Raw genomic sequence first — 26,895 nt, 5'->3', positions numbered from 1 at the left:
AGGAAGGTCATATGGAATGGATGCATCTCAGAAGGAAAAGCTCTGAGTCGCAGTGATCTCTTGGTAGCAGCTGAAAATGGCTTTGGGGTTAGCTGGAAAGCCAAATTCTGGAGGACCTACGGCCAAGAAGAAAAAAAAACAACAAAAAACCAAAACCATAAAATAAGAACAGGGAAAGAAAATATGCTTCTTCCTTATGTTCTGCACAGGACTTGGAAACAAAGCCTAACAAGCTGGTTGAGGTGGACCTGGACATGGTTCCCATGAGTGTGGAGCTAGAAGAGGAAGCAGATGGCTTGGAAGAATACACCTTCCCAAAGTTTGCAGCTACTTATTTCCAGGGGTCATCTACACATACACATATCCGGAGACAGCTGCGGCACCCACTACTCTACCATGATGACAAGGACAACGTCTTGGTATCTTGCTCCTTGTTGTTGTTGAACCTGCTCCCTCCACAGCCCTGGCTTCTACAGCTCCCCTCACCCTTGGGTCCCCCCACCTCTGGCACAGCCCTGGGAACCAGAGACTTTAGAGCCAAGCAGATAGTCCTAAGCACTTGTATGAAAGTAGCAGTTCCCATCAGCATTTTTTGGCACTTTGCAGGCAGGCATTTCACACAGATACCTGCCCAACACAACATCTCTGGTCACCTTTAGTCTGCCTAAAGAGGGAACGCTGAGGCTTGTTTTGACTTGTCCAGATACCCTTTGGGGGCAAAAACAGACTGGAGAGAAGAAGCATCATAGAATCGTTAAGGTTGGAAAAGACCCTTAAGATTATCAAGTCCAACCGTTAACCTAACACTGCCAAGTCCACCACTAAACCATGTCCCTAAGCACCACGTGTACCCGTCTTTTAAATACCTCCAGGGATGGGGACCCAACCACTTCCCTGGGCAGCCTGTTCCAGTGCCTGAGTGCTCTTTCAGTGAAGAAGTTTTTCCTAATATCCAACCTAAACCTGCCCTGGTGCAGCTTGAGGCCATTTCCTCTTGTCCTATCACTTGTTACTTGGGAGAAGAGACTGACGCCCACCTCGCTACAGAGCTCACCCACCTCTCTGCTCTTGTTAGGGTTGCTGGTCTGTGAGTTAGGATAGAAGGGGGAGGCCCAGGCCTCCAATTTTCCTGTTGAACCATAGGGGGATTGAGGAGGGGATTTTTTCTTGATGCTAAGCAGCCTTGCAGAATGGAGGATCCCATGCTGCAAAAACTTCGCTATTACTTGGCTTTCTAGTTCTGGGCATGAGGGCTCCTGGAAGAGTTCGCTCCACTGCTTGTCTGTCCAGGTGGGTAAATGCAGAGTGTCAGCCACAGTTTCTCTACTTCACTCCAGCCACAGCACACCTGCAAGGTGCCAATAAAGGGAATGGTGAGGGCTCAGCAATCACAGAACAAGTCTGACATTCCCACTAGACCTGCACCCTCTTCTTTTAGCATGAGAGTGTTGTGAAAGTTGCTCTCATGTTGTTTGACATGAAAGTAAACTCCTGGTGTAAACAGCAGGAGGACACGGGAATTTTAACAGCTTGGACTGGGTAAAGGAAGAAAATGCTCTCATATAAACAGGAAGAAACAGCATGAGGCCATCAGTTCTCTTGGCAGTTTCTGACTGTGCTTTCTGCCACTACAGGCTTCTCTAGTCGTGTGGGTTATCATCCTGAGGTTCATGGGGGACCTGCCAGAGCCAGCAATGTTTGCCAGGAATGCCACCAGCAAGAGCGGCTCCGTGATGACACAGATATATGACACAATTGGCAGGAAAAACCAGGTCCAGTTCAGGAATGACAGCCCAAATATGGTGAGAGGAGTGGGATATGTTTGTATTTTCATTTGCTTTCCTTGGTTTCTGTGCTGTTCTACCAAGAGTGAGCAAAGCAAAGGAACCCTTTCGTGATACTGTACTTGAAATGCCAGAAGTACAAAAGGGCCCCTGTCAGTCCTGGAAGAACACTGCAACTCCTTCTGGCAGGAGGGGACAAAACAAAAACATCTCCATTTGAGAGTCTTTCCTTCCCTAACTAATCATTCTTGCTGTGCATTAAACTAATTTCCTATAATGGTAATGTGTGTTGTAGAGAGAAAGCAGAAAGGATAACAAGATTTCCAAGGGGATCTCTTCCCTGAAGCTGAAACGGTCATCCAAGTTGACAGGGAAGGTAAGAGGTGGAAATAAACTGCTTCCCCTAAGTCTTTTTGCCTGGAACCCTGTCTTCACCTTCTGACATGTTATGTGACAGCAACTTCACAGCTGGGAATTTGTTCCACTGCCAAGCCAGTGCAGCCCTGTGTACGGGATACCTGCTGCACTGTTCTTCTTTTAAAACTGTCCCCATGTGCACTGCTGTCATTCATTGTCTGGCGGATTCGCTTCATCCCTTCCTGCTGAAGAGTGACCCCTGAACACAGAGAACAATTTATTATTGAGAATTGTTGGTATTACAGAACTGTTTGCCCAAAGCCCTGAGCAGACCGAGAACCACCATGTGCATAGAGCTGTACAGGACAGTACAAGAAAGTTTTCCTAGCCAGTAATAGTGCTGTAACACTGCATTTTATGAGTTAGCTTGAGAGAGGGGGAAATATGGTCTGTTCCTAACTGCTCCTGCACTGAGCAGAAAGGGTTTTAGCCAGAAAGAGAAGGAATGTCTCTCATTTCTGGGAGAGGGGAGGTTTCTAGAGCACTCTGGGGTTCTGCTTGGTTTCTTTCAGGTGACAGACCAGCTGAGAACTGGAGAAGAGGCTTTCCAAGAGGACAGCTCGATCTCTGAGAGACCTATGTCCAACCTAGAAAAAGTGCACTTCATTATTGGCAATGCAATTCTGCGCCCTGCCATCAGGTAGGAAATTTGTATCTCCTTTCTAGGACCAGGCACCCATTACATCAAGGAAACCCAGCATCCCCTTTCCACAGTCCCAGGGCATTTTCCAAATGCTGGAAATGTCTCACATTTATCTCTGGAGATTCCTGACTGAATGTACCCAAATCAGAGATGGTTGAGGGCCTGGCTTGCTGAATATATCAGCCACTAGAAGAAGAAATCCTACTTACTAGTGGTGTGAGGCTGGACCTTAGACCAAGCATGGTGTGAGGATGAGACAGAAGCTGGTTGGTTCTGACCTGACCCCGTGAATTCTCTCCTCCATTTTAGCCCATTTTAGCTTATGCAACACTTTTCTGTAACAAAGCCCATAGGCACAGGCCCTGCCTTGACCTCAGTCATGGGCTACGTTCCTCTCTACATAGTTGCTTTGTTTCAGTCAAAATGCTCCCAGAAGCAGATCCTCAGCTGGCAAAAATTGCCTTCCACAGGCTAAGTATCTACTCCCTCAGTCTGTGTTTCATCATATGTCCTATCTGGGAACAAAAACCTCATCCACCTTGTGTCCTCCCACACCAGACTTGCCAAATGTATGTTCCAAGAGTCCAGAAAATTTAAGATGATTTTTAAATAGCAGTTTGTATGCAGATTTTTGCATCTGTTTCCCATATGTCCTTGCTGCAGGCAACTTGCATATTCAGAAGCTCACTCTGAAGCACCCTTTCCTCTATTCCTGTCCAAGGACTCACTCCAAGTTTACTAAAAATATAAAATTAAGCAGGGTGTCCCCCTACCCTTATCCCAAAAATCCACATATGAACAGACAGACAAGAGCCATGAGATACAAGCCACATACTGTAAAGAGCTTAGAGCAAGTTTCACATGTGGAGGGACAGCAATGGCATTTCACAGCTGGACGACCCGGCAATTGTTATCCCTGCACAACCCTCCTGCTTGCCACAGGAGGTAATCCAGCATGGGAATTGCACTTGAACTGCTCGAGTAACAAGAGGTGGCAAAGGCCACTAAATATATCTTGAGCCTTTTCCTGCCAAAGCCAATGACACCGTTATTTCCTGTGGTATGTTACAGGTGGTATCCTAGCTAACACGGTTAAACCTAGCTCAGATCTACTTCATCATGCTGCAATCATGCCAAGCTTGCAGCGGAAACGTAGCCAAAACCAGTTCAGACACTGAATCATTATCTGTTGCTTTCACATGTTTTATTACAGAGATGAGATTTATTGCCAGATTTGCAAACAACTCACTGAAAACAGCAACAGGAGCAGCTACGCTCGAGGCTGGATCCTTCTGTCACTTTGCCTTGGTTGCTTTCCTCCTTCAGACACATTTGTGAAGGTACACTACTAACCTTTCCTACAGCACCTTAAATGCCTTAGCTGATCTGGTTTCTTTTGTGTTTTGATGTTTTGATACAAATAGCCACATAAACTGTTTGGCTGCCATAGCAGCTGGTGCTGTGATTTTCGCAGACACTATCTCATCTCATATGCTTATCTGGGAATTTAAATAAATGATTGCTGTACTCACATTTAATTCTTTTTCATTACATGCTATACAAGTCGAGTTCTGCTGTTGATTGCAGCCCTCATTTAGATCTGTAATCTGTAAAGAATCTGGCAAATTTTATCCTCTCCAGTTCTGCCTTTCCAACATTTACAGGCTGTCTCCAGTTACAATCCTTGTGATTAAATATACTCAGGAGTCCAGTATGAAATCACTCCCCATATTTTGCCAAGCCCTACAAAATCCAATAGAGATTTGGGGTTTTTCATCTGGATAAATCCAGTTCATCACAGAAGAAAAAAACCAACACAACCTGTGGCTCCAACTTGACATCAGCCTTCCTCCTAGGTCTTAAAGGCAAACAGAATCCATAGATACCCCTGAATCTTCAGCCTTGCTTTATTGACACCCTAGCTCAAATGATTAATCTAATCAGAAATTCTGCTGAGTGGCCACTACTTGGAACAAACCAGATACAAGCCATAGACGTGTTTTGACACCAGTCTTAATCCAAAGACTGTGAACCATGCAGAATTCACAAAAGACCTGACTTGCTCTAGTTCTCTTTTCCTAAATCCATACCCTATCTCTAGGAATATTCTTAATCATTAAAATAACCAGGTGACTGACCCATGCTTGCACTAAATACAAGTATGTAAATGCAAGTCCATACTTATACCACATCATCCAAGATAACAGAGTGATACAAACTCCAAACGCTCAGTTTATCCAATCCTTCTCTTCCAACGTACAATCTTAATCATGGACTTCAACTATTGATATTGCCAGAGAACTTAGTAAAACTAAAAGTAACCATAATCAGCAGCCCTAACCTGCAGTTAGCCCTCTTCCCAGCACTTTGGTTCATGCAGAATGTCACAAGACTTCACGCTCTTCAGTTGGAAACGCTAACCCTTGCTCTAATCATGAGAATAAAGTCTCCACTGTCTAATATTCATCATGCAGTTAAACATAGCGAATAGACTGACACAAGCCTTCCTCTTTAGTCTAAAAGCTTTACAGAATGAGAGAAAACTTGGTGTCTCAAACCTCCTTTTCCAGAACACTAATCCCAACCCTAACCTTTAACACTTTCTGGTGAACGGTAAGCTAAATGATGCTAATCTAGTCTACCAGCTGCAGAAGGTTTCTAATGTTTTATGAGGATTAGTGTTTCCTAATTCTTTCTTATGCTCTGTGCATATAGTACCTGTTGAATTTCATCCACCATGGGCCCACAGGCTATGCACCATATTGTGCTGAACGTCTGAGACGTACCTATGTCAATGGAGCACGGACTGAACCTCCGAGCTGGCTGGAACTTCAGGTAGTAACTCCTTTTTTGATAATTTATATTGATCTGTGTCATTTTATACTGGATTGTATTTACTAACCTGTGCTAACAGATCTTCCTAAGTCCAATAATGGAAATCAATTGCACAAGGGGATTGAAGACCAGCTGCCTTGTTCTGGACAGCTTCTTAGATACACGTCTTCTGGCTATTCAGTTAACCTAAACCCAGTGGAGGATGTAAGTTAAAAGCTGCAACACATGATTTGCAGGGAGATCCACTCAAGAGCCACAGGCCAGAACCACCTCCTGAGGGAAGCTCATTGTGGAAAGAACTGGAATAATTTGTGGAAAGAACTGAACAGGGCTTATGGTTTTAAAATGGAGGGGAAAAGTGTGTATGATAGGGCTACATCACCCTCCCCCTTCTTTTAAATGTCACCCTAGTAATTAGAAGTCATACACACACATGCACACACGCCCCCCCTGAAGTGAAGACCTCAGTTCAATTCCTTCCTAAATCTGAGTGACTCCATTGTCTAACACACACCTCCCTGGGCAAAATGCTTGCTACAGGCCATGTCTCCACTGATGCATGTAAGGTTGTACCTGAAAGTCATCAGGCCAAATAAGGCTCATGAAAAGTCTACACTGTTATGTGATAATCAACTCCCCTGAGCTGTGGGGAGGAGGGAACTTGATTCCAGTGCTGCTCCAGGGATGTAATTTATATTTAAGACTCACCATGCATTGAAGAAACTGTGTGGGTGTTGGAGATTCACTTAAAGATTGTTGACTAGGGTGTAGTGTGTGAAGCTCTTAAATCTAAATGCCTTCTTCATTCTTCACAGAAAAGTAGGATTTGCCCATAATTTTTTTCTCTCATTTGACTCTGACTTACAGGCAACAAAGCAGAAGAAACCCATTATGTTTAATGTCACCCTGATGAACGGCCAAAGCATCACTGTTCCTGCAGACTCTGCTTCCATTGCCAAAGAGATCTGTCAGTTCATAGCAGATAAAATCAAACTGAAGGATGTGTTTGGGTTTTCACTCTACATTGCTGTGTTTGATAAGGTAAAGTGCAGAAAAATAGAATGAAACCTCCCTTCTCTTTCTGTGGAGTTGATCCTGTCCACCCAGCCTCACTGAGGACTCCCTCTGACTTCTGGAAGCACTCCTGTCCCAGTCTTTCGTTCAAACCAAATCAGCTTTGAACGCCAGCTGAATCTGAGGAGCTGATAATCCTATTCTGTGTTTCTGCTGGCTAGCCACTTAGCAATTCCTGCTACAGGCCTGTGAGGTTTCCTTTGCCAGGTCACATAATTGACTAGTGTCCCTGTGCATGGGCAGTGCAGCACTGTGGTCTCCTGGCCATGTTCTAGGATCCCACCTGCTCGTCATGCATGCAGCACTGCAGAACTGCTGGAGCAGGGTGAAACTAGCAGGTCTCACACGCTAGGGAGCTCTGCTCAAAGACATATTTCCCTCCTGCACTGCTGCACGTAACTTTCTTGTCCTGTGTTACAGTGCTGCTGATGCAGCCCCTATCATGTGGCATTGAAAGCCAAGGTCCTTGCCAGCGCTGCTGCTGTTAGCTCACATGCTCGCATTTTAGCCTCTCCTTCCCTTTGCCTTTTTTTACAGTAATGCTGTAAAACAGACATACACAGCAAGATGACATCTTGGTGCTCAGAGTTAGGCATCAATAGCAAAGAAATTAATTCAGAGATGGAATTTTTGTTTAGATTACAGCAACACTTGCATGTGCACTTAAGGGGATATACAAGGGATAAACAAAGTACAAGGAGACAAATAGAAGATTGTAAACCAGAGCTGCTTTGCCTTAACTTCCAACTTATTTTTCCTGATACCATCCCTATCAATAAAAATACATACATTTACCAAAGTACAACTTGCACATCCATCTGCTTACCTTTTCAGAATTTTTCTTGCTGTCAGGAGACCAGGAGCTTTGGGTTTGTTGTCCTTCACTCAGATCCAAAGCAGGCATGCCAGTAAATGCAGTGTCCCTTTGTTCTAGGTCTGGTCGCTGGGTGGGGGACGAGATCATGTCCTGGATGCCATCTCTCAGTGTGAGCAGCTAGTGAAGGAGCAGGGCACACACGAACGCAATGCGCCCTGGCGACTCTACTTCCGGAAGGAAATCTTCACTCCGTGGCACAACTCCCAGGAGGATCCTATCAGCACTGATCTCATTTACCACCAAGTCATTCGTGGCATCCGGTTTGGAGAGTACCGTTGCGAGAAGGTGGGTCTCCTTATTCATCCTCCTAAAGAGACAAAACTATATTAACATTTCCTACAATAAAAAGCAGGAAGATGAATGAAGTTTCTAGTGGCTGTGAACAATCCTTCCCTTCTTAATGAACAATTCCTGTCCAGCTGATTGTGCCAGCTGTCACACTGGCAGCTGTAATTAATACATTTTTTTTCCTGCAACTTTCAGTTCATGTGGCAGCTGGAGGCATGTCCAAAGGGGCAATTTGTGTCCTTTTAAAATATCTTTGCTAATAATCTCTTTGATGCTATGATTGTGTGAAGTTCATCTCTCCGTATGCTGGATGACTGTCAAGAGTTATCCAGACAAAAATGGAGAAAACCCCATTCTTAAACTGGCTTCAAGGTTGAACAAGGCTATCTGGACTTTGTGACGTCTTTCTAGGCCTCTTTTAATGGATTAATTGTTTCAGGAGGAGGATTTGGTGGAGATAGGTGCAAAATATTGTTACATCCAGTTTGGAGATTCCATTCACAATGAACTTGTGCAGAAGGTGCTCCATGACTGTATCCCAGTGAAACAGCTGAAGTCCAAGCCCCTGGAAAAGTGGGTGAGCCTTATAACCTACGCACATGCTAAGGTAAGAGGTTTGTCTGGCGCTGCTGGGTAACCACTCTCAAGCACCAGCTTCTGCTTCTTTCACCATTTCCATTTATGTCTGTTGGGGGAAGAAGGAAAAAAAAATCTCAGTTTGTATATCCCAAATAGTTAATTAGAGCTGGGAGAGTGGAGAACCTTTCCACTCACTCTTCCATACAGGGCTGAACATGGGGGGCAGAATGAAAAAAGTATATTTAAATGTCTGAAGAGAGTATCTTTTAAGGCTCTCTATCTCCCATATGACAACTGAGTCAGGATGGGCATGGGACGGAATATTGGTTTTGATCTGGAAATGGATTACCTGAATTATTTCCATGGCATCCAAAATGTGTTAGACTCTGAACAGATCAGTCAGTGGGGATTTGAGGGAAATTTGGAATCCCCATGCCTGTGGGCAGCCTCAGCAGCATGTGCCTTGGGCCCCTGGAGGCTATTCCTGATTTGACTTTCTCCAGGTACCCTTGACACCAGTGACAGCAGGGGGCTGTTGGGAACCTCTGGGATCAGGCCTGCTCTTTATTGTCTGCAGATCATGCAAACCAGATTTTACTGAGAAAACCTCGGGTATTTTTTTTATACTGCAGGCCCCATACACACAGGACCGTCTCTCCCGTCAGACTGTGAAGGAACAACTCGTAGATTTTGCTCGCTTTCAGTGGCCTTTGCTTTTTTCCCGATTCTTTGAAGTCACTAAGTTTTCAGGTAATACCCAGAGCCTGGGAGTAGAGGACAGATATAAGATCAATAGAGGAGGACTTGTATAGCATTGATAAGGAGTTTTTTCTGCATTTTCAGGTCCCAGCTTGCCCAAGAACCACTTTATCATTGCTGTAAATTGGAAAGGTATCTGCTTCTTGGATGAGTCAGAAAAGCGGCTCCTTGAGCTGACCTTCCCAGAGATAACTGGCATCCACACCAACAGGTGAGTGCCCCAGAAAGACAAGATCTGAAGGCGGCATCTATGCCCATACTCAGAAAAGGTCTTTCATGTAGGAGGGAGGTGTACTTTCTCTGCCGTCCCCCTAGATGATTTGATCTGAGCCTGGAAAGGTGCTTTATCCTAGGTCTGGGAAACAGAAAGGGACAAGTTCTGAGCAGCCTGTAACGGAAATACTGAAATGGCTGAATCTTCCCAGCTGGTGGAAGGAAAGATGATCCTGCTCAGTCAGAAAGATGTAAGGAAGCACAGATATGTATCAAGACAAGAATGGCCCAAATAACTAACATAGCTAAGCCATCATGCATGCTGGGAGTTTGCATATGTGATGGACCTGAACATAACTGAGGGAAAGAGCGTAACCATTGGCTTGCTCAGGGCAGACATCCTTGCATCAGATCACTCAGAGAATAGGGTCTTACATACACAAAAAATACCTCTGTGAGGACTGTCACAGATTTAATTAGTTGCCCAGTCACTCCAAAAGACGGGTGTTCTTTGGTCTATAATGAAGCACTTTTGTACAAAACATGGTGAAGTCCAGAGTTAACCTGAACCACTTCAGTCCTTCACACCTACCAACTCATGAGAAGGCAAATTAAGAACTACCAATACTCACTGTAAGGGAGTTGTCTGCAAGGAGGTGTAGGTGCCTTGGCTGTGATTGCAGATGGGTCTGTAAGTTTTTCAGATGGTCTGGTAACAAACTGTTTAATAATACATAGGGCAGTGAAGTCATTTGGACAGAGTTGCACTCTCATCACACTTCGTGCAGAGGAGTTTGTCCTGACATCTGTAAACAGTGTTGTCATTGCTGAACTGGTGGTCATGTTCCTGGAAGGACTGAAGAAGAGATCACGATTTGCTGTGGCAATGCATGAGAAAAAATCCCAAGGTAAGTCTCATAACTTTTCTACAGAGTAGGGAAGAAATCTTGAGAGAACCCGCAGCACTTGTTTGAAAGAGCTCAAAGAAAAGAGGGAGAACTTCAGCAAGAGTCCCTTTGCTCCAGGAGGGATGCATAAAGGCAATGTGATTCAATATCCTTTGCATACAAATTACTTTTCCTTCCTCCTTCTACTTCTTCGCATATTTTATCTAGATAGTACAGTGTCCAACAACTCAGCCTGCTTATAGTAGGAAGTTGGATCTGGGCTCCCTGGAAATACTTCCAGAAAAATTTCACAGAGGTGGTGAACTGGAATCTTCTTTGGAATATAGTTGGCTGGAACAGACAAGAGGGGATTAAAATATAAACATTAACTTCACCTACTTACAACTACTGAGTTTCTTTCCATGCTTTGCTGCCAGTTCTAGACACAAAGTCAGCATCCATTCAAATCAAATGAGTTTTGCCATTGCCCTCAGTGGATCAAAATCAGGCTGTCAGAGGAAATTTAAGTGATTTCTCTGAAGTGTTACTGGATAATTAGCTGTATTTACACAAATCACTTTCTATTGCTAATTGAATTCAGGCCTTCAAAATACAATTCCCTTGTCTTTCACATTGCAATCCTTTTGCATTTTCTTGGACTGTCAAGCCTGAACAGTACTCCCTTATTCTGTTTTCCAGAAGACCCTGACATCCTGTCCTTCAAGAAGGGAGACGTGCTAATCTTCACCGAAGACAAAAGGCTGGATGCAAACTCTGGCTGGATCTGTGCCCAGAATGAAAGGACAGGCAAAACAGGGAATGTATTTTTGGAAGAGATCTACATCATTCCTTCTCTCACAAAACCCTCTAGTCAAGTGCTGGTAAGAAAAGCTGAGCACTCTCTTTGAAGAGACTGAAAGATAAATGATAATAACAGTGTTAAATATGATTAAATTTATAACTGGAAGTTAATTGTTCCTCCAAAGTCAGACAAGTTCTATACCTCCCATTGAAGCAAAGCATTTCATGCTGTCCTGTGTGAAAACAAAACTAAACCTAGCCTAAACTCTAAGGAGAAGACTGCAGCTGCACAAAAGCAATGACTTTCAAAAAAACGGTCTGTTCACCATTAGGGATTTCAGTGCCTGGAATTGGTAACAATTAATGGAAACAGGTGTGCCACTGAATTTTCCTGCATTCACACTGGGCTTGATTGGCGATCATACATTATGTCTCAAGGGAAGCTCCAAGTGCAGCAGGTTACTTTAAAAGAATATGCTCTTCAAGGGAGTCAAGGTTTCCCATTGATCACTCTGCTAACAATTTTATCTTTAGTTTTGGAGACTCAGTATATTGGATACTGTGCTAACAAGTAAAAAGCTGAAAAAGTGAGGGAAAAACACACCAGTGATAAGCAGGTGCATTTTTAACAAGTGTTGTGCTTTGGATAATCACACACATCTTGATGGTTGCTACTGTTGGGTCTGTGGAAATTACTTCCTTGAGTCAACTACTCCCAAGTCTTTCTTGAGTTTCTGAAGATGCTGCTTCGGGGACAGGTGGTCTCCTGCAGCACAGAGCACTCAAGCTTAGCATACACCATCTTGCGCATATATACTGAGTAACACCTGACAATATGTGCAGAGACCTGTGTCCATGTGACATCTCTATGTGGCTGTGTCATTCCAGAGTTTGCTGATGATGTCTCCAGACCAGAGGAGGACAGCTTCACAGAACTCCTACATGGACGAACCTGATGAAGAGGATCTAAAAGTGAAGCCTTACACCCTGGAGGAGTTCTCCTATGAACACTTCAGGTGAAGCTCTCTGTATAGTGTGCACCCTAGGAAAGTTCCAGTTGATCTTTAGTGATCCTTAAAGCCTAGGATGTAACAGCATCTCCCATCTCTGATTGAGTTTCTTCTCTTTGTTCCCTGTAATGAAGTGTGACTTCGGACATGCAGAGATTCTGGCACATGGCCTGCTTGTATCTTTTGTCTGCAGAAATGCAAAGGCAAGGGTAGAAGAACCCAGCTGGAATTTTCTCTTCTCTTTCCAGCAGGCCCTATTCTTCGCACTCCTTCTTCAGCACTTACCAGCTAGCTAGGGTACGCAACATCTCAGGCCTCAGAGAGTAAGGGAAAAATTAGTCTAAAATCTCTCTTCTTTTTGCAAGCCTTCTCCCTTCTGGATCTAAAAGAATACATATTTTCCTGTTCTTGTTGACCTGCCTAATCAAAGGAGATATGAGATCACTGTCTTGGGAAAGAACATGCCTAGAGATAAGTCTCTGTGATAACGACCTCCTACGTTCATAGCAATACTGATCCAGTAATTTTATATTGCCTGCACTTGTCTTCATTCAGGAATCCTGAGAAGGAATCCATCAGCAAAGCTGTTCTCCAGAAATCCCGTGGGCGCAGTCAACTGTGGGCACACTCTAAGGAGCCCTTGAAACAGCCCTTACTGAAGACAGCATGCACAGACCCTGATATTCGGGACTTGGCTTGTCAGGCCTTCATTGATATCCTTTCACTCTTCTCTTTGGGACCTGAGGGGGGAAGGAAGAGCTAGCTACCTCCACTAAACTCACCTCCATTTGGATAATACTGCATCCACATTACAGGGCATACATTTACATCAAGGTGGTGGGTACCAACTCTGCACAACTTAGCAGTGTTCCCTTGCCTACAGAGGAAAGGTTCCTATTCCCACCCAATGCTCCACAACTCCTGATGTCACACTTAACTGAGAATGTGGCTTTAGGAGTGAGTGAGATTTACTGCATATGCCCAAAGCAAGCAGCTAATACAGGGCAAATCACAGCCAAGCAGTGACTGCACAGGGAAAGGGGGTAGGCGACAAGCAGGGAATATGTTCCAGACCCTCCTCCCACTGTTTGCCACTTAGACATCAACAGAGTCACTAACATGTTAGGATCCAGGTAAGACTTCCCATTTACCTTCCAAATTGGCCTGCTTTTGTCCTTGACAGCACATTCACCCATCATGAAATTCATGGGAGACTATCCCTCAAAACAGGCACACTCCTCTGTGGAAGTCACTGACCAGATATTTGTAGCAGCTATCCAGGAGGAAGTCCTGCGAGATGAGATTTACTGTCAGATTATGAAGCAACTGACTGAGAACAGAAACAGGTACTCACGTGGGTGCAAATGCCCTGCTTCTGCAGAGCCAGGGCTCAAGTGCAGGTGGTGAGCAGGAATCCCTGCTACACCTGTGGTGGGGTGGGGACAGAGGGGAAGGATGGCCAAATGTTGGAGTGAGACCTTCCCTTCCCCCTTTTTCCAGGCAGTGCCATGGGGCTCACGTTTGCAGAGCGCTCAGGGCCACTGACTGGCAGTGATAGGTCACAGAGCAGGACCGTTGCTTGTCTCCCTTGAGCTGCTGCTTTGCTCCCATCAGCATTCAGTGCTCATCTCTGTGCAGTATGGTGTGAGGCAGGCAAGGTGTTACTGAAGCCCTCTTACTTGCAAGGCGGTCTGTAGAGAATATATGGCACTGCAGAGTTCTTGCATGCTTTCAGTGACTGTACTGTCAGCCCTCCATTTGTTTTAAAGTTTCCTAATGACAGTATTTCCCTCCTGTAAGCACATAGTTCACATTAGATGTTTTACTACCAGCAAATCCTTTTGAGTAGTTATATTAATTAGGTTACACAACTGGCTTGCAGAACAGATTGGTTACACAGGCCCCTGCCCATGCATAAGTCTCTGAAACAGGCTGGTGTTTGCTTCCCCACTCATAAAATTATAATTTGACCTACGTCCAGGGGAACTGAATTGCAAAAAGAAGCTTAAAATAATAGTAATTATTAACAAAATGGTTTGTCTGTTTCTAGCTGTATTGTGTCACTCCAAAAGCTAGAGAAAGAGCTTCTATTTGTTTATTTTCTTTCTTACTGTTCCACAAATATTAAACTTAGTGGAACTTTTACCATGTGTGTAACTATTAAATGGTAAATTTCCTTGCCTGCAGTAAATCTTACAGGCTATTTAACCCATAGTCTGTAACCATGGTGCCAGTGCCATGCCTGATGTACTCTACCAATTTAGTCCTGTGGGTCATTCACTGTTTTGAGAGGGATCACTGATGTGGAAAAAGGAATGCTTGAAAGGTGGCTATTCCCATATATTTTCATTAGAACAGCCAGAGCAACAAATCTTTCATCCTTCCCAGGCCACTGCCCTGTAGACCATGTCGCGCTCTCACACAGACGCAAACACCATGGATCTATAGAGTATAAATGGGATTAAAATAGTGTGTCTTCATCTGCAAAATTAGAAAAGTAAATGGGAATAAAGAAGCCAGGACCTCTTTATTCAGTGGAGTCTGGTGCCCATTCAAAGGTAGACCTGCTGGCTTTCCCAATCAAAACCACTTCACACCATTTAGTGTTTCAGAACAATCCCTGGGACACAGCTGAAGGGTGTTCTGCTCCTGGCTGTGAAGGTAGAATGACTGACCACCCCCTGGCTGCAGAGCCTTTCTTACTGGTGAGGGTGAGATGCCCAAAGAGCTTTGACTGGCAGATTTCACAGGTCCAGAGGCTGGAGGAACTGGCTTTCTGCCTGAAAATTGTACAAACTTGATCTGGAGTTTTGAAGAACAGTAACTACCTCATTACACAATGCCATCTACCTGCTCATTTTTCAGAGCAGGAGCATGCGTAAGGGAAAGTCAATTACAAGCACAGTGCTTGTGCTCTGAGCAATGCTGGCTAGCACAGAGGGCAGGTGAGTACAAACAGCTGATAAAGCACAATCCAAATACATGTGAGCTTGAACAGCAAACTGACAGTGGCTTTCCAAGAGGATAGCACCAGGGTCACTGCTGCCAAGATGACTGTTAAACTGGAGCTTATATTTATTCATGAGATTTGCAACTGTCATGAATATTTATCAGCCAGGATTTAGCATTGTCTTTCCATACGGGCTGTGGTCATTGCACAGAAAACAGCTGCCAGATCCTGTGTGAAGGCTCTGTTGATTTGCAGCTCTCTGCTGAATGGCACAACATACCATGATGGGAGCATGTTTCTCTTCCCTGTAGCTGGTGTGTGGTCAAACAATTATATGTGGCTATAGCAGAACCGTTTGCTTTGTGTTCACAGGTACAGCGAGACCAAGGGCTGGCAGCTCCTTTGGCTCTGCACTGGCCTATTCCCACCCAGCAAGTCACTGCTGAAACACACCCAGAAGTTCATAGAGACACGTCAGAAAGAGACACTGGCCCTGGAGTGCAGTCGGAGGATTCAGACAGTGATGAGGTAAACAGTCCAGCATATTAGCCAGCTCAAAGTGTTAAAAAATCATGAATCAGGGGCCAAAAAGCACACGGGCTAAAATATTGAGACTCTTCCTTTCCTTTCTCTCTTTACATCCTTTTTTTTTAAGTAATCATTATTTTTAATTCTCTTATGGACTTTGAACCACTAAGAGAGGTCTGTGTCACAGTTTCACTTTTTTCTTTCACAGAGTTAGCAACATTTTTAAAAGTTCGGCATCACACATAATCACTTGACTCCCAGAGCTGGGTATTTCAACCATCCTAAAGGGCACACAGCTTCAAATGAAATCCTGCGTTGTCACTGATGACGTCCTGGCCTTGCTTTCTTTTGGTGAGGCAGCATATCCTTATCCCCCTTACATGTGCCTGAGGATTAGTCTTGAGTTTGTTGAATCTCAGTAGCACAGAACTGCACATGTGCAGCTAAAAATACTAGGTTTTACTCATAGTGGGGTGGCACCACTGAAGTCACTGACATCTGCAGAGTGCTAATGTGGCTCTGTTAGTTGCCTGATGGTAAAGCAAAGCAGGTTTAGGAAGACAGGATCAACACAGTCATTTCCTATACTTTGAAGAAATCCAAACGAGCAAAGCCCTGAGACTTAAAAGGCTGCTCACACCAGGGCACTTCTCAGTCCTCTAGGCATTACCCCTGTCCTGGTGAGGGTTGAAGCAACAGGACCTCTAGCCCACAGTGCTTCCCAAGCTTCTGAATGACTTGGTATAATGAACTTGACGTGACCAGAGATAATGGAAGGGCTACCTGGTTTTCAGGAAGGACCCATTGAACTGTAGGGAGAAGGTCTCCCTAGATTCCTCCAGACACTGGAATTACCCAGCTTGACACTCTGAGAACACAGTGCTTTGGCATCAAGGTTAACCCCAGCCTTCTCCCTTTTGATGCTGCTGTGAGTTACCACCTGCCTGCCACAGACCTCTTCAGTAAAGAAGCTGCCCAATGATTTCTCCCTCCAGCTCCTCCATCCTCCCCCTTCTCTAAGGCTGGGTGCTGCATTTGGTCTGTCAGCCCTGTGGGCCAGGCTTGAGGAGAATGCTAACACAGTGGCTGTCCCCGTTGCAGCGGATGGGTTTTGGCACTGCTCGGGAAATGTCACTGCGCATTGAACTTGCCTTTGAAGTGCCTGAAAAATGCATGGAGAGGAATGCTATTCATTGTTTTTTCTGTGGAGAAGACTGAAAGTTTCCTGCCTCCCTATATCATGTGCTATTCATGCTCTAAGCCCTGTTGAGCTGTATAGAGCTGCTTTAGAGTGGAGAAACAGGGAGGGGAAAGCAGAATGGGCTGTTTGGGAGGAGAATTGTATCTGCTAAACTGCCCCAGATCTGGAGCCTGGGGGATGGGAAGAGGAACAAAGACAAATATTGTTTTCTAAGAGCATTTCTTTTCCTAAGATTAAACCTGCACTTGCTTTTAATAGAATATAATAATTTCAGTTGGAAGGGACCTACAACAATCCTCTAGTCCAACTTCTCCCTGTAAGTAACCTGCTCTCTTTGGAAAGGGGAGAGCAGGCAGCTCAAAGGACTGACTTACAGTATGTGGAGTGGAAGTCAACTGAGCCCTTGGGTACACCTTTTCCTCCATAAACAGCTTTACAGCTTCATCGCCAGACTCCTGGCCATGGAACCAGCAAGCACCCTGATGGGTGTTAAAGCACATCTTGCCTTGGCAATGAATTCCTGGCTGAGGCTGCAAGGAGAGATGGCCCTGTGCCTCCAAGCCAAGCTGCTACACTTCCGTGGGCTCCTATGGCCTCCCTCTGCTGCAAGTCCAGGAATAGATGACTGAATAGGCCAGGTCCACACTCCTTACGGTGCCTGTACAGTACCAGAGCACGTGCTGTTCAACTTGGTTTACAGTCAGGTTTTCCTTCTCCAAATGGAACTGCTACTTTATTTAATGGAAAAAAAATTGGTTTTCAAATCCACATGACTAAAGCTAGATGCCAGACTAAACTCTCTTCCCGAGAGATTGGCCCAGTGTAAGAGAGGAATTTGGCCCATAAGCTACAGTGGACAAAATCTCCAAACAGCCTGCTCTGTGCCACCGAGGGCAAGAAAATACTAGCCCCTGAAGGTAATGTGCTAGATTTGTCCTTGCTTTAACTGTATCAAGGTTTTTACGTGACTCAGACTACAGGGCCAGTTCCTTTGCTTTAAAAGGCAGCTCTGCTCTGAGGTATAAATTCAAAGAACTGCTATTGTACAGCTTAAGCGCCTCCTGAGTCAGTGATTACACACCAGCTCTTTTATATATATATATCTATATATAAAAAATGCTTCTAGCAGGCCTCCAAACTTTTCTGGTACTTGCCTCCTGAGCTGTAACTCATTTTGTATCTGAATGCATATCTTTTTGCTGATGCAAGAATTAAATAAAGTGTATTTCTCCTTGTGGCCATTATCTTCACAATTCAATAACAGTAAAGAAAAATATCGCTGAATACATAGAAAGGGTGATGGTACTGGCTAGAAAGGTGCCTTATTCGTGCAACCTCCTTGCAGAGTAGAACAGACTTTTAATATACATGCTAAGACGACCCTCAGTTTCTTGCTCTTAATACATGTTAATGCTCTTAATTTGCATTGGGGTGAAGGTCCATTAGAGCCCGCCCCATGGCATAGTACTAGCATTTTGGATGGAGTCTGTTGTTCGGATGGAATACTGCTGTTCAGCTCCTCAAAGATTAAACAGTCAGCACTGGTCTCTCTTACGATGGTGGTGGCATTTTCCAGGAGTGGCTCCAGGAAGTGGGCACCTCATCCTGTGGAGGTTGAGGCCATCTTACAGAACAACACTAAGATCTCACACAAGATTTGCTTCCCCAATGAAACAGAACAGGTGAGAACTTACTTGTTTTCCCAGCCTTGACTGTTTTCCCAGCCATGATGTGTTCATGCAGGAGCACGTTTCAAGACTTTCAGTGTTCTCATTTCTTCCTCTCCTCTGTGTAACAAGAGTCTTGTTATCTCATAGACATTTGATGTGGGAACAAACACCAAAATCCGGACTCTGTGTCAGAACATCGCTTCCAAATTGCAGCTGAGCTCCTGGGAAGGTTTCAGCCTCTTTGTGAAGATTGCAGACAAGGTAACTCTTCTCAACTATGACAGGGTAGCCAGACTCCTCTCTTACTTACTTACCAGACCACCTAAACAACCATATATGAAGCCAAGCAGCAGAGCAGGTCATTACTGCGTCTCTGAGGGGATACAATCTAGGCTCAAACTTTTACCACCTGACAATTATTTTGAGTCTCTTGAAGGGGCTGGATGGAGATGCAGAATTTCTATCAGTCTACCAGTACACAGGTGGTACTAAAAGCAGAGAAGATGTGGGCTTTCTTGCAGCTGCTGGGATGGTAGCAAATTGCACATTACATACTGCTGGATTCAGCCCTTTTCTACTCAGTCTTTGCCCAGGAGATGTGCTGCACATGTACAGTACCCACTAGTATTAGGGAGAGCAGTGGCTGATCAGCACCAGTTGATTGCTCTCTAGTTTCTCAGAAGCTTGCCTTGCCTGAGCTGAAGCTTGGGTTGGCTGCCTTGCTGAGAGGTCCCTTCTCTCTGGAACTGTGATCAAGGCAAAAGCAGCACTGAGTCCAAGCACAGGGAGTCTCTGATATGCTGTGTTCCTGAAAAGAGGAACCCGGTATGTGCCAGTATTTTACAAAGAGGAGATGGCTAAGAATAAGGTAGGCATCTTCAGCTTGACTTCAATAAGCAGGTTAGAAAGAAAAAAGCAACAGAAGATGCAATAAAAATCCCCACATGAAATGTAAATCATTTGAGCCTTCCTCCTCCTATTTCTCTACTTCTTTCCCCTTACCTCTGTCTTTCCTGCCACAAGTGTGCTCTCTCACTGTAGACAGGGAAAAAAAAATTCCACCTGATACTTGGGTATGTTGGCACAGGCAGTATTTTATATGATCTGCTAATCCCTTCTTTCCCTCCTTCTTGGGAATTGCTTGGCCTTCTCCAGGTGATCAGTCAGAATGAAGCAGACTACTTCTTTGATTCACTAAGGCAGGTGACAGACTGGAACAGGCGGAACAAACCAGGGAAAGATGGTAAGCAGAACGTCAGTATGACAAGAAGCTGCATGAGATGCTGTGTTGAACTGGGGAAACAGCAAATTTATCCAGTAGGATTTACTTCATCTTGGGAAGTGTGTGGCAGAGTCTTATTATATCATTTTTGTTTGTACATACATGGTTACTGCCTGCACCAGCGGTAAGATCCAGTGACCTGATGCAGCGAAGCACTAGCAGAAACACCAGAACATCTTGGGGGGGGGGGGGGTATCTCCAGGAATTTTAAATTGGTACTAAAGATTTTTTGACCCATTGCATCCAAAACACACAGCTGGATGCACGCAAGTTAGATAGGTTGATCCTCTTTACAGTCCAAGACTCATGCATTGCCAGATTAGGTATCAGCCAACACATGTAAATAGGTTCTTTACACAGTATCACTCCCATTCCTTGGGTTGTTAGGAAATTGTGGTTTAGATTATTACCTGATGATACCAAAGCACAAGTTGTATTGCCAGGGGAACACTTGTTAGAATAAAACAATATAACACTAATGACAGCAATTCTTTGCACTTCACCCCCATGTATAACATACATTTTGAAATCTACATCAAACTCAAACTCCACTCAAATTTCATATTCATTTATCCTGAACTTTTCTTATTTCAGGACAGCTGAGGTTCAACTTCCTGAAGCACTACCTACATATCTAAGACTTTATAACTTCCCCCTTCTCCCCACAGCTGACGCAGCTGCTAGGAGCTCTGAAAATCACAGCATAAAGATGTGGGTGCCCTAAATCACAATTCATTTCTGTAAACACAACCATCAGGGAATGTACCTGCATCAGTATAACAGAATTCAGGTGTGCTGCAAATCAGCAGACAGCTGTCATGAGCATCAAGAAATAACAAACACTCATATTGCTGGCATACTCAACTTCTTCCTCCATCAGACCTTAGATCACTGCATGATCAGTGTCCAGGAGCTGACAACTAATCACTTTCTTGGTCATCTAAAATGGCCTTTTGTACTTTTTTGTTAGTAATTCTGTTTGTTACTGTTAAAACCAGAATTACATTTCTGAAGAAACTTAGAAGCCATTTAAAAACTGCAGAACTCTACAGTGATACAGAGAATACTAACAAGATGTTGTTTCCTTAGGCGCTGGTATGTCTGTGGCTTATGAGGTGTACTTCATGAGAAAGCTGTGGCTGAATGTAACTCCCGGGAAGGACCTGAAAGCTGATTCCATTTTTCATTACCATCAGGTAACCAGCTCCCTAAAGCATAAATATAACAGCAGGCAATATGATCCAAGAAATACTCCTAAGAAAGTAAGCCTGCTGGAGTATTACCATCTCCCTCACCAAGGCCTGCATTATAGAGCTTCCAGAGGAATGCCTCTAGAGGGCACAGCTCAGCCTCAGCAGCAGATTTGTTTCTCACAGTGTTCACACCTTAGCTATATTGCTTATGTTAGGAGCACAGCTCCCTAATCTAATTGTTCCCTGGAGGTGCTCGTCTTACTCTGTAATTGCATGGAGAATCACAGAATGGTTTGGGTTGGAAAGGACCTTTAAAAATCATCCAGAGAATCTCCAGAAGGAGTCAAAAGTTCTTTGGATGCCCTTGAACTGTGTTTGGCGAGACTCATATCCTGACCTCACAGATTTAGCATGCAAAGTCAGTGTTTGCTTCAGCCCATTCTGTCTGGACTCAGAGCTGGTCTCTTCCAGGAGCTGCCGAAGTACCTCAGAGGCTACCACAAGTGTTCCAAGGATGAAGCTGTCCAGCTGGCAGGGCTGATTTATAAAGTGCGCTTCAACAATGACCGCACGCAGCTGGCAACCATCCCCAAAATCTTGAAGGAGCTGGTGCCAGACAATCTGCTCCGAGCAATCTCACCGGATGAGTGGAAGAAGGTAAGAACATCAGCTTTCATTAATCATGCTACTTCCACAGAGCTTTATGAGAGAAGAAAGACATAGAGACACACTACTTTTTTGATCTGACAGTCTTTGAAAGCACTGTCAAGGGATACTACTGGATGTTGCTGTTTTGCCTCTTACAATTTAACTTTGCATCCTCTTTACCAAACCGCTGAAAGATATCTGCAGGCCTGGATGATTGATTTGAGATGTGCATTTTTCTTGGAGATACTAAGCTATTTTCAGTGCCCAGAAGAAGAGTTAGAGATAGGAAAGTCAGTAATGGGACTGGGCATTTGAGGATCTTGTAGAGAAACAGAAAATTAAGATGCATCCTAAATATTTCATGGTTTAGCCAGCAAATCAGTCACCTTGCACTGTGTGCATGCTACTCTTAGCAAAAGGCTCTTTTCTCCACCAAAAGGCAAGAAAGTTTCAGCAGGTGCTTATCACTTAGTCCACTGAGGAAGACACAAGACACTATTTCAAATACAGAAGGAAAATTCACCCTACATGTTTCAGCAGAAAATGTGATTCGTGTCTGTGGGTGTTGAACACTGGCTTTCTGAATTTTGTTTCATCCCATATTGCCCCTCTGCCCTGAAATCCATTCCCTTGGGCTCCTGGACTTCCTTCAGCCAACTCATTAGTAAGGAAGACTGGGGAGGTTCTGGCTCCACCTTGCCCCATGGCGTGGTAGGCTATTTTCATTTTCACAGTCTTCTGTTGCTGTGGGCACAAGACTGATCTTGGTGATGGTCTGATGCTGTCTTTAGTGCTAATGCTGGACACTGGAAACCTGCCTGTCTCCAACTGAACAGGCTTTGTATTCTTTTTTCTAAACAGAGCATTACTGCTGCATATAGCAAACATGAAGCAAAAACTGTGGATGAGGCCAAGATTGCCTTCTTGAAAATGATATACCGGTGGCCAACGTTTGGATCAGCCTTCTTTGAGGTGAAGGTAGGTTTAAAGGCCTGTATGAATGGCTTTTGTAGTAGACCAGCACTGGAAGATATGGACTGACTATAATTCCATATCTGTGGAAGTGAGAATGCATTAGAAAGCTGGCTTCCCATGATCTACTGAGTAAAACTCAGTTCCTTGGAAGTGAGGAGATGGGTATTTTATCCCTTCTGAACTATGCCTGTTATTTACTGGCTATGTTGTTGTTCCAGATGGGGTCTTTTAGTTATATAGATACTGAACTGTCCTGTCATTGCTCTCCACTACAAAATGCTGCCCAATCTTTTATCTCTGGGGACTCTTCCCTCAGAACAGAACTGTACCAATCCTCTCATTCTGCAATGGATACCTCTAGGAATCATTTCCCACTTGCTACCTTTAATTTCTCCTCACGAGACTCTTACTGGGTTGCAACCAACCATTAAGCCTGTTATCAGATAGCCTAGGAAATAATGGACCTGATTTTGCTTTCATGTAGCAGCTACTCAAGTCATCAATATATGGCCAAAAAAGTCATCCTTAGCAATAGTTACATAATATTGAACACTTTTATGTGTCAGTGTTTATTTGGTAAAGAGAACAAGCAGCACTGGACACTGTTAAAGGTCACTATGCACCTGATATGGATCATGTCTTCATTTTCTGGTTATCTTGCTCTGTTACTTGTTTATAGCAAACCTCGGAGCCAAATTTCCCAGAGATCGTGCTGATTGCAATCAACAAGCAAGGAGTCTCACTGATACATCAGAAGACAAAGGTAACAGTTGCTTCTCAAGAGTCTATCTAAGGAAGGATTTAACTGACCATGCTAACTTAGAGACAGCAACAGGACCTTCTCCCTGAATGGTAGGAGAAGATACAGTCCCTCTATTCATTTTCTGTGTGAAACCGAAGAAAATGTTATTGCCTCAAATCACTTTGCAGTTTCTCCACTGGAAAGGAAACAGTGTAGAGCATCTCTGAAAAAAAGAGATGGTAATCATGATGGACCTGGGCAAAGTGACAAGATCAGGCAGATAGATGGACAGTGCACTAGGGAACATGCTTCAGAAAAATGTTTTGCAGGAAACCCAAGCTGTAAGATCAGGTCAAATGACAGTGTTTACCAGCTTTCTAACCCAAACAATCTGGTCTTACCAAGTTCCCAGCCAAAAGTGTTTCCGAGTATCACTATGTGCTTTTAATAAGAAAACAAATATCCAGCAAGTTTTAGATCATTGTAGATATAATGGCAGTGTGCTAAAGCAAAGATCAATACACAATGAAAGGAAGTCTTATTAGAGTGATTAAGACTCACCTGCTTGGTGAAAATACAATATACCACTAGTCTAGATGCAAGACTTACCTTGATCCACTGTGTTTATAAATGAAGTAGGAAAGAAAAAGAATGCTTTGGCTCTACAGCCCATTTTCATTTGAGAAACGTTCTATGGTTCAGGTTTCTTTCCCCTTACAGGATATTTTAACAGTCTATCCCTTCAATAAAATCTCCAATTGGAGCAGTGGGAGCACATACTTTCACATGACAATAGGGAACCTGGTACGAGGAAGTCGGATCTTATGTGAGACATCTCTGGTAAGAAGAGTTTTGTCAACTTTTACACAAGAAACTTCTAATTTTTTCTTTACATCCAGAATTGCTACAAAACAATGGTGCCAAAACAGATGTTAAAACCAATGCAGATAAAAAGAGGATTCACTGCTATGTCAATAAAATTGCAGTTTAGAATTTGTTCAGTGCTATATAATGCCATCTGATGCAAAGACGTAAGCCACGGAAACAAGGAAAAACAGTAATTTCCCAAATTCTTCCCATACATCAAAATTCTGTCTATCTGAGACTATAACAAAAGACTGCACTTACCCACAAAACTACATAAGAGGCTTTTTGTCTTGCACGGTTTGATCCATCTATACAGTAATGCCATCCTTGTCAAGATTTTACACTTTTCAATTAGTGGTACCACCTTTTTAAGAATTGGTTTCAGATTGTCCACATACTCAGACAACCATCACTGTATTGATAGTTAAAGGTGAATTTGTAAAGATGACATAAAAACATTTAAGAGCTAACTTCTCTAAGTACAAGATGCCACTCTATAGAATGAATGACAAGGAGACAGTAGAGCTATGCTCTGTAAAGTTTTGTAAATATATGAAGGGAAGAGTAGAGGGAGGAATAGATAAATAATTATCAAAACAGTGATAGCTGCTGGAAGAGGAGATGTCCATGCAGGGAAGAAATGATAGTTATTTTTGCTTCTGTAGCTCTTTGAGAGACTTAAGACTTTTTTCTTTTCTGACAGGGTTACAAAATGGATGACCTGTTAACATCCTATGTACACCTGCTAATGAATGTTGTAAACAAGCAAAAGAACCTCCCAGCCTGAGAGCGGAAGTAGAACCCATGACCTACATCTGTGCCAAACTACCTGTAATTTCATCTCCCAGAAGAAATGCCATTTAAAAAATATTAATCTTGATGATCAGTCTTCTGATCACACACCGAATGAACTGTGTTGCAAAAATATTACAAGAGAAGCTCAAGTGAGCATGTGCTTTCAAATATGTGTAACACTTGTCTGTCTTAGGTGTAGTATAAGAATTCCATTCAGAGTTTGGATTTAGAGAAAGTTTAGCTTGATTTTAATGTAATATGGGGGTGGAGGAACCCTGATATGAGAGCCTCTTCTGACACTCTAAATCTCTTCCATTCTCAGAGAGAGACACACATTAACAGTTGTCTTCCTTTTGGAAAGAAAACATCCCCTGTTGTATATGTTCTTACCAAATGCATAAACTCCTTGAGTCTTTGCAAACAAAGGTAGTATTATTTTTTTCCTCCTATTGGAAATTCTAAGAGTGGAGAAATGCCCTTTAGTAGTAGGATAACTGGACACCTTGAAAGGCAAGATGCTGGCTTTCATCCTTCTATCACTAGGTTACATGCTGCAAGTTACAATAGACTATGACAGCCAGTTACTGTCAGAATACAACTGTCATTTCTGTGTGCTGCTAAATTAGCAGGCTGTCCACTGGTTTACCATTGCCTTGGTTAAATTAAATAGTTTTCTTTCTTCCACACTTTATAATGCACTTGGAAACTAACAACTGCTTTCTACTATGTGATTTCTCGTAAGCATAAACAAACTCTGAAATGAGTCTGGATTTTGGGTCCATTACTTTTACTCAGTTGCTCCTATTTCAAGTTATAGATGTGCTATTCAGTGCAAATCAGAATCAAAGAACTTGGTCTAACAGACATCTGTTGAAAAGAGACTTCTCTGCTCTATAAAGATGTTCTCAGCTTGGAGTTATGCAGACATTCATTCATGAGACAAGAATAATAGCTTTAATTTCTCCCGATCTTTTCTATTTCCTGTTTAGCAGGCACTTTGAGTGGTAAAATTTGATTCAGCACTTGTTCATCTCTCAGACCTTTGTAAACACACAACGTTGGTCCTACAGGAACCAGAGCGTGCTCAGAGTGTGCAAAGCATATATATGCACTGTGGTGGTAGTAAGCATAGATGCTTACCCCATCAGAGAACAAGTACTCTTTCCTCAATGATGAGCCCTCCCTTGCTCACAGTGAAACATGGACATGTCTTAAAGCATTTACACCAAGTTCCTTGAGACGCGATCTGGCAGTGCTGGAAAAGCAGCTCTGCTAGATCTCTCAAATTTGCCAATGTATGCACAATGGTTCTCTTGTTCCCTCAGATGTGTGTGTGTGAAATTCAAATGCTCATGGGAGTTTTGTACGTGGGTGGCAGGGAAGAGCCCCACTCTCTTTGTGCATCTAAATGAGTGCCACACTTGTCAGAATAGTTGATCCTTTTGCATGCAATTAGATATTCCTGCTATAATGTCCATTGCTGGCAATGGAAACATTTGAGACTAATAACTTTGAGTTGTTTTGTCATCCTGTGTCTTATCTAATTGGCTATAAGTGAGAAGCATTCAATACTTCACCTGTACAAAAAGAAATTTTGCAGCCAACCTGTATTGTTTCTGGTTTTTAAATAAACACTGCAGAAAATCAACCACAATGTCTTTTTTAACAAGAAAATTGAATATTCGCTCTAGATCCATGTAACCTAAACCTACCAAACACCCACTACAGCCTGTGAATGATCATAGCATCCCATCTACTTGTCATATACACAACACAATTTGTACAGCACAGCCTCTAAAAGGACGATACCCCTTTCTGTACATCCTCGTCACCCAACACATCACCACCAAAACGTGAATTCACCACAACAGTGCATC

General features: G+C 43.5%; 1 protein-coding gene across 1 annotated transcript in view; it reads left to right on the top strand.

Annotated features, from left to right (window-relative positions):
- The window catches only part of MYO7B (myosin VIIB), a 54,015-nt gene extending 27,120 nt beyond the window's left edge, over positions 1-26,895 (top strand). Inside the window, exons 24-49 of the mRNA XM_087739821.1 lie at positions 210-419; positions 1,635-1,802; positions 2,080-2,160; positions 2,714-2,841; positions 4,058-4,184; positions 5,560-5,679; positions 6,547-6,720; positions 7,688-7,915; positions 8,358-8,525; positions 9,130-9,247; positions 9,341-9,467; positions 10,208-10,377; positions 11,056-11,237; positions 12,046-12,173; positions 12,723-12,880; positions 13,360-13,513; positions 15,490-15,645; positions 18,423-18,528; positions 18,664-18,777; positions 19,672-19,759; positions 20,888-20,994; positions 21,463-21,648; positions 22,501-22,617; positions 23,294-23,377; positions 24,077-24,196; positions 24,927-26,895. Of these exons, the coding sequence (XP_087595947.1) occupies positions 210-419; positions 1,635-1,802; positions 2,080-2,160; positions 2,714-2,841; positions 4,058-4,184; positions 5,560-5,679; positions 6,547-6,720; positions 7,688-7,915; positions 8,358-8,525; positions 9,130-9,247; positions 9,341-9,467; positions 10,208-10,377; positions 11,056-11,237; positions 12,046-12,173; positions 12,723-12,880; positions 13,360-13,513; positions 15,490-15,645; positions 18,423-18,528; positions 18,664-18,777; positions 19,672-19,759; positions 20,888-20,994; positions 21,463-21,648; positions 22,501-22,617; positions 23,294-23,377; positions 24,077-24,196; positions 24,927-25,010 (3,603 nt within the window). The 3' untranslated portion in view covers positions 25,011-26,895. The remainder of the gene's footprint in view (positions 1-209; positions 420-1,634; positions 1,803-2,079; positions 2,161-2,713; positions 2,842-4,057; positions 4,185-5,559; positions 5,680-6,546; positions 6,721-7,687; positions 7,916-8,357; positions 8,526-9,129; positions 9,248-9,340; positions 9,468-10,207; positions 10,378-11,055; positions 11,238-12,045; positions 12,174-12,722; positions 12,881-13,359; positions 13,514-15,489; positions 15,646-18,422; positions 18,529-18,663; positions 18,778-19,671; positions 19,760-20,887; positions 20,995-21,462; positions 21,649-22,500; positions 22,618-23,293; positions 23,378-24,076; positions 24,197-24,926) is intronic.

This window comes from Nipponia nippon, unplaced genomic scaffold (assembly GCF_047370975.1).
Source record: "Nipponia nippon isolate SJK-2023a ecotype South Korea unplaced genomic scaffold, ASM4737097v1 scaffold_7, whole genome shotgun sequence".
In the NCBI taxonomy this organism is placed as follows: domain Eukaryota; kingdom Metazoa; phylum Chordata; class Aves; order Pelecaniformes; family Threskiornithidae; genus Nipponia; species Nipponia nippon.
Note: the sequence above shows the minus strand (reverse complement) of the source record. Positions and strands in the feature narration are given on the sequence as shown.